We start from the raw sequence: 12515 nt of genomic DNA, 5'->3' as shown, positions 1-12515 counted from the left end.
AAGCAATGTAAAAAGCATATTAATTCCTGAAGACATTATTTTTGTCTAAAATATTCATATTCGTACAGTTGATCCATCCTATACTCCGCTACGCGCTATGCCTGGTCGGACTACTTTAAGTGACGTCACAATTCAGCCAGTGGGCCTTCTTTATTTCGGTACTAACGGTGGCACCCTCTATGCTACATACCTTGGAAAATAGCGAGTTTAGCTGTTTGTTCGCGTTGTAGTAGGTGCCTTGTGCCAGGTAGGAGCGCACCTGCTCGCATACTTGAGTCTCGTCTAGGTGCCACGTGTGTGCGTCGTCTGCGGCAGCGCCTGCCGTCGGGTCGGGGGCGCCCGCGATCTAATTAATTATTAAAAAAAATTGAATTTTCATCTCGATTTGAGTGATTTCGCTGCTGAAATTTGCTTCCGTCCATCAGCGGTTCTCCCATAAAGTCAATGTGCGCGAGTGAGATGCACAACAAATAACTTTCAGAGGCTTTGTATATGAATTGGATAAATCCGATACGGGGCGGTTATCGGTTAAGTTCAAGCGCCCGCTGGCGGCTAAATACTACACTTCAACTAGTCAACTTTGACACTTATTGCGCTTAGGTGTCACTGTGACTTGTTTGGCTCAGTTCTACTCAGCTTTTGCAAGCCTTTAAGCAAACAGAAACAAATTGAAGTGTGTAAGTATTGTTTTATGTTATAAACTAAAACAGGAAGGTATTTTTTAACAAAGTATTATTTTTATTCGCGAATTGTGATTTGAAAAACTTTCAATATACCGAAAAAGCCATAAAATTCCGACAGTTACCTGATTGATTTCGCTGCGCTGTTGCAGGATTTCGTCGGCTAGTCTCTGCGCAGTGGGCAGCACCTCCGTATGGTGCTCGGCGATCAGGTACTGAACGAATTTTTGCAGTTGTTGCCGATCCATTTGCAAAAGCGTTTCTTTAAAGGAAAACATTTAAACAATTAGGCTATGTGAACAGTTTTTAATCAAATCAATGGTCTTGGTTTGCCGCTAAAAAGTCGCAATTAATTCTATTACTACGGTATAAATCGGCGAAAAAAGGTCCTTTCTAAGGGGTAACAATAAAACAATAAGTTTTTCGAAAGTTGTCACATTATGTGCACTGGCATCAGCCCGATGGAACTCGCTTTTGATTTTCCCTTGGCGGTGCCTTTCGTTTTCCAGCCACTTCCGCTGGCCGATTTCTTGCCCTTCTTGCTGGCGGGTTTCTTCCTCTTAAAGCCGCCCCGCCTGCCCGCCCAGCCGCCCTTGCGTTTGACGCCCTTTTTACTGGGCGAACCGCCCCGGCTTTGGGACGTTGACGGGCGAAAATCGTCCTCATCCTGCGCCGCCTCAGGGCTGCTCTTAAGCGTAGTCAATGGCAGCAGCGCGTCGTACTTTTCGCGAAACTTCTGCGTGATTGGCAGGAAAAACTCGCCGTACTTGGTGTAATTAGCCACCGTTACGTGCTGGATTTTCAACATTTCCTCTTTAGACGCGGGCAGATGGTCGCTCATCGATTTGATGGCGGACAGATTCATGATGGAGGAGAGCGTGAGGTTGCGCTCCATGGCCAATCGGCGACATTCCTCCAGTAGTTCTTCGTGGCATTGTACCTGCAAAATAACACGCATGTACTTTGTGTTGCTTAAAAATGCTGGTTGGCACCTTAAATTGCGCCAACTGAAGTTTGCGCGCCGCCTGCAGCTTTGCAGTGTTCTGCTTCTGCACACTGTGTCGGATCACCTCCTTAGAGGCGGTGGCAGGGCGACTTTTGTCCTCAAACTCTTCACTAGAGACACGCAGCAGCGGCTCTTGCTGCCGAATCTGCTTGTCGTTGCACACGGAAATCGTCAATCGAGAGTCCGAGTTGTAAAACTGATAGAACATCTTCCCGAGGCGAATGTAGACGACAGGAAACTCGCCCGTGTAGGTGCAAAAGTCCTGCAGCACGTGCTTGAGGATCAGCTCTTTGAGGATCCGATGCACATCGGTCTTGTCCATCGGGGCCCCGGCCCCATAAAGCGGGTGCCTGTTATGGCCCTTCTCCATGATCTTCTTGATCTTCGCCCCCCTGAAACAGCCCCTGTTAGTCGGCCGCACTCTCCCCACTCTACCTGTTCGTACTTGTAGACATCAGCCACATGCAGCAGAGTGAAGTTGCCGTTGCCCGAAATGTCTTTAACAAGAGTGCACAGCTCTTTGGCCTGCTTGGTCACTTCGATTGTCTTGTACTTGTCGATGTTTTGGCAATTATCGCACGTAGTTGCCGCGTTCTCGATGCAAATCCGCCGGTTGAAATGCTCGCCCAAATGGATCAGCTGCATATAGCGGCGGCAGTCCACCACGTTCTCCGCAAAGCTCACCATCTGTTTGAGATTCTCGTTATGCGCCTCCAGTGTCTTTTTGTTCATATTGCGGTCCATCTGCATCAGCCTAGGTATGCATTAATCGCCTGCCGGCTGCGCTCCTGCCTGTCGCCTACCTTTTAAGTCGGCCGACGTCGCCGTAGGAGTAAAACAGGTAGGAGTAGGAGACCTCGCCGTCCCGCCCCGCGCGCCCGCTCTCTTGATAGAACGCCTCCACCGACTTGGGGATGGAATTGTGGATTACAAAGCGCACGTCTGGTTTATCGATACCCATGCCAAAGGCAATAGTAGCCACGATCACGTGGAATCTATCCTGCATCCACTCTCTTTGGATCGCTTCCCGCACCTAAAAAGCGCAATTTATGTATGGATGGTGGCCGATTAAAGCCCCTGTCCCATGCATCCGTTTGTACGAGGATGCGAAAGTGCTTCTATCGGTCGGAGACTGCGGACTTCTGGCCGACACTCGCATAAACAGATACATGCGACAGACACCTGAGACTGTTATAAACCTTGTCGTTCATGCCAGCATGATAGGGCTTCGCCTTCACTCCCATCTGGTTGAAATCATCCGCTAGACGGTCGCAATCGCTGCGACTCAGGCAGTAAACAATGCCGGATTTTTTCGGGAATTTCGACTTTATAAGGCCGGCTATTGCGCCCGTGGCTTTGCCCTTTTTGTTGATCACCTAGAAGGTTGCCGATTGCTTTGCCTACGCGAACAAATCACAAAATAGCTACGAATACCTCGTACTTGATGTTGGGCCGATTGAAGCTGCGTATGAACCGTTTCACGCTCCTCAAATTTAGAATGTTAATAACGTCGTTCTCCACCTGTTTAGTGGCGGTGGCCGTTAGGCAAATGATGGGCACTTCGCCGTAGTTGCTGCGCAACAGCCCCAACTGCTTGTAGTCGGGCCGAAAGTCGTGGCCCCATTGGGACAGACAATGGACTTCATCGATCACAAACCTGGCCAGTTTGCCCCGCTGATAGAGACCATTCAGCATGTCGATGATGATCCTTAAATGGGGAAAGTTACATAATTGAGCGACAGCATCAACCCCAAATGTTGGCGAAATAGTTCGAAGCATTTGGTTCTTTTAGGCTAAAGCAGCTCGCTTTTCGACTTAGCAAATAGTTATATCTTAACTAGTCTCTGGACAAGTACCTAGAAGCGCTGATTTTCTCAGGCGTGAGGTAGAGAAGCTTGATTCCCGGCTCTCTCATGCTGAGCTTCATATAGATCTGGTCGCTGTCCGATTTGGACACGTCCGAACACAGATGGGCGGCTGTTATGTCCAGGGCATTCAGCTTGTCCACCTGGAAACATCAAAGTGCAAAACAAGCCCTGGAAGAGCAGCCAAAATTCACCCACTTGGTCGCTGATCAGAGCGCGCAGCGGCGAAATCACCACAGTCACTCCAGGCATCAGGATAGCCGGCAACTGGTAGCACAAGCTTTTGCCGCCCCCGGTAGGCATCAGAACAAAACAGTCGTGCTGCATAAGACTGGCATTGATGATCTCGCGTTGATGAGGCCTGAACTCCCGCAATCCGAACTTCTGATGCAGCACCTCCATCATCACCTCCGAGTGTTCGTAGTCCTTTCTGAACTCCTCCGAGTCGTCGTCGCGATCCTTGAAGCCCTGCTGAGGCTCTTCTTCGAAAACGTTCTCGTCCCACGCCAGGTTTGATATCTCATTTAAAAGTTCTTTAGTGTCTTCTTCTACCTTGTGTTGTTCAATGCCCTCCACCGGCTCGGCCAAGCCTCCAAAGCGCCGCTCAAACTCATCGTCATCCATATAGTCGGCGTCGTTCACATCTAGTGACTCGGACACCAGCAGGCCCTTTGCTTTACTTAGAGATTTGCCTGGTTGGACGGTCTTCTGAGTCGATTCTTCCTTTGGCTGAGGCTTTGCCTCTGAAGCAGCCGAAGCCCTCAAACGGTTCTTAAAGTGGAACTTCTTCGGCTTGACCTCCACAGATTCCTCAACAGTGAGTGATTGCAGCTTTGACTGTAAAATCCTCTTAAAGGGGGACGCATTCTCGCTGCCTTTTTTGGGGCTGCCCTCCGTGAAATACTTACTGACATTGCAAGGAGGCCGCGAGGCCCCCGAGAGCAAACTGGGGCTATTGGCCTTAATCACTATTTGAGCAGCCGGGGGCTCCCGTTGGGCCCCAGTGCTTTTATACAGGCTATCCAGGTAAGTATCACTGCTTTTAGCAGCCCCAATATCATTTGACACCTTTGTACTAGTTGGCTTTGGCTTTCTTGAAGGTATAACTAGCTTTTGCACTGGTAATGCCCTTTCAGGGCTCTTATGAGGAGTAACACTGGACAAACTGTTAGAGACCTCTTGACTCGCGGCGTTCACGGTGGAATGCGGGGGCGTTGGCGACCCCTTTGCAGCCTTGAACTTCTTGAAATCGAACCTTTTGATCTTGGAAAGATCCTTGTTGCGAAATTGGTCAAAAAACTCATCTTCCATAGTCACAGTCACCATTCACTGGGTAATTTTCGAGTGTTAGTGCGACGCGCCACGTACAAATAACCGCTCTAGTACCATGTACTTGTTTACGGGAAACTGATGGTTTTTTTTAAACTACATACTACAAATTACGCAAAAATACTAAACAAACGCGACACATTAACCTACGAACGTGCTTGCTTCTGCCATCTTGACGGCCATCTGACGACAGTTATCAGATGGGTGACGCGGTTCACGCGGCAAGTATAAATGTACTAAATCGCTGAGCTTCAGTACAATTGGAACGAGTCAATGTGGCTGTGCTTGATAACACATATTGCTTTTTGTTTGCAAATAACCAAAGCATTTTAAGTGGAAATATTCAGCTGGATATTCCGGTGAAAACTTGTTGTTTGAGGAGTACCAATTTTTTTGTTGTTTCTGAGAACAACTGAAATACAGGAAAAAACAAAGACCGGTGCTTTTTGCTGCTAATTTCTGTTTTAGGGAGCAACAACATGCAAAAATGTGGCTCAGATGCATAATAATTGAGTTTTTGCAGATTATACTGTAGAAACTATTGATTTTTAAATTTGTTGTACAACAAGTGCACGAATAGTACATTTGCAGCAGCGGTAGTTCCACAACGGTCTCTTCTTCATTCAGCGCGGAGCAAATGCGTGCAACCCCCAGGACAACTCGGCAACCGCGCTGAAGGCCAATGTTTTCTCATTCTTCAGAGCTACAATCTTCCCTACTAAATTAAATGCCCAAAGTACTTTTTTCAACCACTGCTTAAAAAAACGAGCATCAGCTGTTTTCTTTTTTTTTTGCCCAACCAGTACACCCAATCTCTGGTTTATTTTAATCCTCTATTTTAACAAGAGCTGTTCTTGTGTGACTTTTTACTAAGCCGCAAATAAACATTTGCGATTGTTGGCTGAAACTCTCTCTGCAAAATATTGCGTGATGCTTTTTAATATTTTCGAAAATCCACACTAATTGGGCGAGTTGACACGTGAAAACCGCGCCCCATGCCCCTAAGCGCTGAGGAAACCACGAGAAAAAGATCGGAATACAGTTGGAAAGCATGAAAGAAAATAGTGGTAAAGGTTGTGGTCAAGCGTAAACAAAGCCGGACGGAAGCGGGGCACGAGAAAAGGCCCGGAAAAGCAAAAGTGAGCGACATTTAAAGGGTGGGGAGCTATTAAACGGTTTAAAGACGATAGACCATTCGGTCAATTAAACGGTTGCGCTAGCGCCCTGTTGTACACCAGCGAGTACAATGGAAAACACACGCTGAATAGGTGGGGGAAAACCGGTACAATTCCCAGTACAAATGCGAAATTGCCCTGGTTCAAGCGGATAGCTCGGTCGGGAAAGGGATAGATCAAAGCGTGCGAGCCGACGAATGGATCGATAGGTCTCGCTTCGCTACCTGCTGCCTCAATTGTCTCATCCTGTCATCAAGGCGATCAGACGGCCGGCAATAAATCCATCTATTGTTCAACGATTTTTTATTGGGCTGCCCAATAGTGAAAAAATAACCTTTTTTTCGGAAAAAAAACCAGCGGCAAACCAAGCCTTGAGAGCGGCGAAATTCCGGAAATACTTACCAGATATAGGAACTCTGAGTCCGACACTGTCGGCATTGCGGATTCGATATAAAGATAGAGCCACCACATGCTGGCACCAGAAAATGTCTTTCGTATCACATGTGCATGTCACTGCAGTTATTTTACATCTGGAAAAGAGTGGGGGTAGTTTTCAAAAAAAAAAAGCCAGCCAATAGGACTGATTTGCTGCCACTAACCTATCAAAACTAACGGAAACTTTGAATTTAGTGGGCGGCTCGATGTCGCCACATGGAAGTGTCGGCGGGGGCGGACTCCTCGGAGCTGTCACTAGCCCGCTCAAGTGGAACCCTGCAAGAAAAATTCACGTTTTAGTCAAGTGGATGATGATGGCAACATTGGCGTCCACAGGTTCTCACGACCTGCGAGCTTTAATGGCCAAATCACGAGCGATTTCTCCGAATAAAGGCCATTTTTTCGTCCGGAACCACTCGCTTTCTGGTCGTGTATCAAGCTCGCGTTGACTTTAATGGCCCGGCCCGACTGGCTAGAGTAATTGTTCAGAACAATAGACAACAGCGCCCTTCATTCGAGTTGAGCAGCAATTGCGCAGGTAACCGAAAAAAAACCTGATAAGTCACAGGTGCACGCGGCAACGCCGCCTTGAGTGTCGTCGAGCCGCTGGTCTAGGTCATCCTCCCCCGGCCCGCTTCCGCATAATCTGTGACAGCCGCCAAGGCTGTTTTTGTTTATCTGCTGGTGGCACACGCATCGTCCTGCCATGTTGCCGTTGGCAGCCAAAAAACTCTGCCTCCTTTAGCGATGGTTAGTAACAGGAAATTGAATCGGTGTAAAAACAAAATCTTAGTCTTGCTTAGTCAAGATTGCCGAAGTTTTTGCCTGCGGACACTCAAGCAAAGGCGGTAATTTTAATCCAACCCCGCCATTGAGATGCTGCCAGCTTTAGTTGACACTGTCATAGTCAATTATCAAGTTTGCCTGCGGGAGGACCAACATGGCAACAGCGCTGCACACTATACCGGTATGGAGCGGTGCATCCGGTGGAGGCCACGCAATCAGCGCCTACTGCGTCATCGGCGTGGGAATTTGTTGTTTACGCGTAATTCCGGAATGCACTAATAGTAACATTTCATTCAGTCGTTCAGTTGTTTTGTTTGTGCATCGGATGACGTCATAGAAGCCATGTGCGAAAAAAAGGCCGTTGACTGCACCGGTGCACTCGGGTCAATGACATTTGGACAATTGAGCGACAGTTTGACACTGCCTGCAAAACAATTGCAATCCGGATCTCTTTCCCATCCGTTCATCCGCAATAAGGAACGAATTAGCGGCGTCCTCTTCGAGCGTCTAGGCGTGGCCGGGCGCCACGGCGTTCTTAAAGCAGCCCATCCACCCGGAATCGGCGATCCTCTTTAAGCGTCGCGGCGTTGCGGCGTGCCGCCACAAAGTGGACAACAGGGGAGCATTCCCCCCATCTAATCCATCCGCGTGCATTCATGCGCCAAACGATCAATGTCAATTCGTTTGACGGATGAGACTGCAACTGTCACTGCCGCCATATCTGTTGCAACTGAGAGGAGCGGCTAATTGTAGAGCATACATTAAAATGCAAAACTAACCTCTTTCTGCGCATGCTCCAACGTTTATGAGAGACGATAGATTGGCAATACGACCTAACCTTAAGATCGACCACATTGTTGACAATTGTTGATCTGAATCTGAAGTTTATATATAAATAATCTTTATTTCCTAAAGAAAAAGGCTATCGACTCAATCGGTCTTTCTGCCCTCTGAAGTATTAAACATGTTTAGTAGGTTCAAAATTCAAGTACGATATGGAATCTGAAAGGAATATAAAATATAGTGGCTCTAGAGCTATACGGCAACTGTTTATCTTTTGAGTTGCTATTTATTTTGCAGGACGAAATTTTAATGCTCTCTGTGCGACCAAACTGATTCAACTGTGTCTGGTAGAAGTGGCCATATCATAAATTGTCACCCAGATGCAAAGCAAGAAATAAGCAACTATTCCATGTTGTTCCATTGAAGTTGCAATCAACATCTTAATAATGTTCATGTCTTATTTACTAAAGAATCGCTGTGGGGACCTTGTATCTATGTAACGTATGTCCTATGAATGTAACAGAACTTCATTTTATTCCCTATTTGAAATTTTTAATGCTTTTCTCTTTTTGGCTTTCTTATTATTTAGGATTTGTTAGGACATGTAGAGTGCGTGATGCATGTCCTATTTGGTGATGTACCCAATAACCCTTTTTTAAATAGGAGTTGTTTATTATTTCTTTATCTGCTATTAAGTTCAATTTGTTAACAGTTACCGAACATAAAGTTGAGGTTTCGTTTATAGCAGTTTATACTCTGCACTTAAAGTGGAATTTTAACCGGCATTTTCCTGCATAATTTATTTAATAAAAGTTGTAGGTAATTGTAATTGTTGTATAAAAATAGTATAATGAAAACAATAGGTATGAGAGCGATCTATTTAATCATTAAATTACAAATTACCTGAAAACCGCAAATAACAAAAGTTTAAAATATACGAGAACTAATCCGCAGTGGTTAAAAAAGGAATGTAAGTACAGATACAGAAAAAGGGAAGCGGCGTGTTCGATATTCAGAATAGTGAGTAGTCTGCTGAGAGTAAATACTATTTACTCTGCGGTAATCAGAGTAAATAGTAAGTAAACATCCCCCCTTCAGATCAACAATGCAGTCAATCTTAGGTTAGGTCCTTAGGTCGTCTCGTCTATTACAAATTTTCGCGCATGCGCAGAGAGCGGTCACATTTGCATTTTAACGTATGCTATTGTAGCCCCCTTGGAATACATTGTTGCCAGATTTCAGCTGATTTGAGGCGTTATTATAGAAAGAGAGAGAGAGAGAGAGAGAGAAAATGAAAAAGACATTATTATATATTTACCGAGTTATTTAAGATATCGATAAAATAAATTAATATCCGATTTAAAATGTCTACCAAAAATCAGTTTAAGATTTCTAATGTTGAAAGAATTTAAAAAAATTTATTAAAATAATATACATTATAGTTTGAATAAATTTTACGTAAATAAAAACATGCTAACAATATGCGCAACGATATAAACAAACAAAATTAAATTTAAATAACCATTCTAATGTTAACTTAGCAGCAGTCTTTTAATGAAACAAAAATTTTCAGACCGTAAAGTTTGCACTGAAGTTCTTATTTCGTTAGAAATATTACAAATTCCTTCCTAAAGTTTTTCAATTGTATTCACTTCTGGTGAATATACCATGCTTTTTAAATGGTCCCAGAAGTAAAAATCGAGCGCGTTTAAATCGGGAGATCTAGGAAGCGAGTTAATAGGAGCTTTTTGACCTCTAGCAGTCCAACGGCCTGGAAAGTTTTGATTAAGCCGACACGATTTAATTTTTTTGCGGGCAAACTAGTGCCCTTAAGAAAAAACAATGAGATAAAAAATTGATAAATAACTTGTAGTATTTAAAAAAATTATGTTGATAAAAGTTTAAGTGCACATAAAAAAGTTCTGAACAAGACAAAAGTAGGAGTTCCACATTTCTACCCTGTATAAAAGTAAACTGAACTACAAAACACTACCATAGAATGGCCTTCCATTATCTTATGTGTACCAAAATTTAAGTTCCCAATGTTTAACCGTCTTAAAGAAAAACAACAAAAACTAATATTTTTCGCCATTTTGGAKATCAAATATCTCAAAAATGAGACCTCAAATTAAAAAAATTCTCAGGAAGACCCCCTCTAAAATGACTAAGAGAACACGCTGCTAAAATATTTTAACATATGTACGGAACACCCTGTACAAATAACAATTATAAAGAAAATCAAACACAATTTTAGTTTATTCGCTGTGGTACCATGATTTGTACGATAATGTTTATTGAGATTTCCCTGTGTTGAAAAGCCTTTTTGACAAATACTGCAAACATTGGAAATAGACATAACTAATGATATAAAAGTTATTATTTGTACGTTATTACGACAGAACACTGATACTACTTCGACACATTCAAGCCAAAACGTGGTCAGACATAAACCAAACCACTTCACTTCCCACTTTTAACAGTTCTAACCTCACCTTTTTAAGATTTGACACTTGACACGACACCTGACATAACATTAGATACTGGCAACGTTGTATTCCAAGGGGGCTACAATTAGCCGCTCCTCGCAAGTCCGGCCCTGTTTGCCGAAAGGCACCTGAGCGGCCCCCGATTTGTCACCGGCGGTTGTCTGTCGTCGTTTTGCTCCCTTTTCACTGGTTCAGGTGCGAACCGCACCGCTCGGCTTTTCCTTCGGAATTCCGGCGAAATAGAAATAGAACGAAACCGTAGCGACTTGTTAATGCTGCCGCTATTTCCATCTTGTGACCCAAATTCCCTCCGTGCAACTGTCGTAACGACATGACAGTCTAGTGACACTGAGATTAATCAGTTGTCAAACGCATTTTGGATTTTCAAGCGATACTGAATGCATTCGATTTGTGACTTCCGGTTTCCAAACTGTAGAAAATAAATTCGGAAAACGTCGATAGAAATTTCCCAACAGTCATTTTCCCGGGCGCGCTCGTCAGCCTCCACGTGATAATAAAATTTAAATTACCCGCGAGCAGGCGCAGCTCGGCCCCGTTCGGTATCGATCGGCCCTTGACGTCATTCCGATCGTGAATGGTCTCCTTAATCACGCCACGTTGCCGGAACGAAGGCGGTTTCCGCCTTTCATCGGCCATTGTGCCTCGTCCGCAACAAGGAATTAGTCGGTTTGAGACGACTGGGGCGGCAACGGGGCCCGAGAAAAAATATCGCTAGTAATTTGTGTAAACAGAGAAGTGTGTCTATATGTATTATGTAGACGGAGGGGGCGCAAGCGATTCGCAACCTTACGCTGCCAGCGGATTGAGGGCCCCACCAAATAATTGATACAACGGCGGGGTTGATGTATTGGGGCTTTAAATTTGCAGGAGGAGAATGGAAAGGGACATTTTTTATTCATCAGGAATTTTCCTTCATCGAAAATGTTCCTCAAATGCGACTACATTGATCGCCGCGACCGTCGATGCGAATGCAGAAAATTACATTAGAATCCGCAAGTTTTGAAAGCGCGGCCCGAGAGCATATTGCAGAAAAGTTTTATGAAACTCGCTCAAAAACTTCGGTCACCCGGATCGATCCAACACAAACCCAAAGTTTGAGGTTAAGTTAAGTTGAATGCAGGCCGCATCTGTTCCACTTCCGATCGTGTCTTTAAAGGCGACAGCATTAAGCCCCCTGACACTAGTGCGTAACTAACTGGCTCCCTCTCTGTTCAACGCACGGCTTCGCCCCCTAGCATCGAGCATCCCCCTTGCTCGCATGAAATGAATGGACCACAGCACTTAGAAAATAAATTATAAAACAATATTTTCAGAGAACACACCCCTTTGTGTGAGGAGAGCCCTTAATTCAATTTCAGGGCCCAGTGGCGCCGGTTCAATCGCTCATTTCCTCTCTCCATTCCACTTATCGAAACTTCATTATCTGGTACAAGGAATGGGTGGCATTTTTTGCTGGTACTCCAGCACCAATCAAATGGAAATTCACCACACAGCTGGTTTAACGGACGCGATATCAGTAAAAATGTTGCTTCTTTGGAATGCATTGTTGCCAGTGGCCAGTAAAAAATGCGAAGATTGAAGTGATGGCAACAAGTGCGAGTGAAGATTACCATTTGGTGATGACATAAATAAATCGTTGGTGGAGCAACAAGTAATTCCAGTTTTCGCAGTTCTCTGCTCATTTGGAATTTCAGAATCAAAAATCCGTTAGTACTCAAGTACTCCATTCCAATATGTCCGTAAAATCCGGCAACACGGTATTCCAAAGCAGTCGCTGAAAAGCGGCTAATTGTAGCCCCCTTGGAATACAACGTTGTCAGTATCTAATGTTATGCCAGGTATCGTGTCAAGTGTCAAATCTTAAAAAGGTGAGGTTAGAACTGTTAAAACTGGGAAGTGAAGTGGTTTGGTATATGTCTGACCACGTTTTGACTTGAATGTGTCGAAGT

The 12515-nt window shown here is 44.7% G+C and overlaps 2 protein-coding genes and 1 long non-coding RNA gene across 3 annotated transcripts in view; 1 reads left to right on the top strand and 2 right to left on the bottom strand.

Annotated features, from left to right (window-relative positions):
- The window catches only part of LOC109534832 (zinc finger SWIM domain-containing protein 5), a 47568-nt gene that overhangs the window by 20871 nt on the left and 14182 nt on the right, over positions 1-12515 (bottom strand). The window contains exons 2-5 of the mRNA XM_048662176.1: positions 6655-6766; positions 6458-6585; positions 806-942; positions 191-346 (exon numbers count right to left, since the gene is read on the bottom strand). Coding sequence (XP_048518133.1) covers positions 191-346; positions 806-942; positions 6458-6585; positions 6655-6766 — 533 coding nt within the window. The remainder of the gene's footprint in view (positions 1-190; positions 347-805; positions 943-6457; positions 6586-6654; positions 6767-12515) is intronic.
- Positions 972-5888, bottom strand: LOC109534830 (Bloom syndrome protein homolog). Its single transcript, XM_019900608.2, has 8 exons — positions 3750-5888; positions 3543-3694; positions 3121-3394; positions 2886-3062; positions 2490-2719; positions 2132-2440; positions 1673-2078; positions 972-1620 (listed from the first exon to the last, which is right to left on the bottom strand). The coding sequence occupies exons 1-8, from the start codon at positions 4875-4877 to the stop codon at positions 1114-1116; spliced, it is 3183 nt and encodes a 1060-aa protein (XP_019756167.2). The 5' UTR covers positions 4878-5888; the 3' UTR covers positions 972-1113.
- Positions 7590-8722, top strand: LOC125502733. Its single transcript, XR_007280496.1, has 2 exons — positions 7590-8247; positions 8357-8722. It is a non-coding gene; the product is annotated as an uncharacterized LOC125502733 (long non-coding RNA).

The sequence above is a fragment of the Dendroctonus ponderosae genome, unplaced genomic scaffold (assembly GCF_020466585.1).
Source record: "Dendroctonus ponderosae isolate FM_Combo_2020 unplaced genomic scaffold, Dpon_F_20191213v2 Dpon_F_20191213_10, whole genome shotgun sequence".
In the NCBI taxonomy this organism is placed as follows: domain Eukaryota; kingdom Metazoa; phylum Arthropoda; class Insecta; order Coleoptera; family Curculionidae; genus Dendroctonus; species Dendroctonus ponderosae.
This window is presented reverse-complemented; position numbering and strand designations above follow the sequence as displayed.

Coding starts and splice junctions, on each gene's coding strand:
- LOC109534830 (XM_019900608.2), bottom strand. CDS start 4,877: ATGGTGACTGTGACTATGGAAGATGAGTTTTTTGACCAATTTCGCAAC. Junction 3,395..3,542: donor GAGAAAATCAGCGCTTCTAG/GTACTTGTCCAG, acceptor TCCCCATTTAAG/GATCATCATCGACATGCTGA. Junction 1,621..1,672: donor TTCAGTTGGCGCAATTTAAG/GTGCCAACCAGC, acceptor GTTATTTTGCAG/GTACAATGCCACGAAGAACT.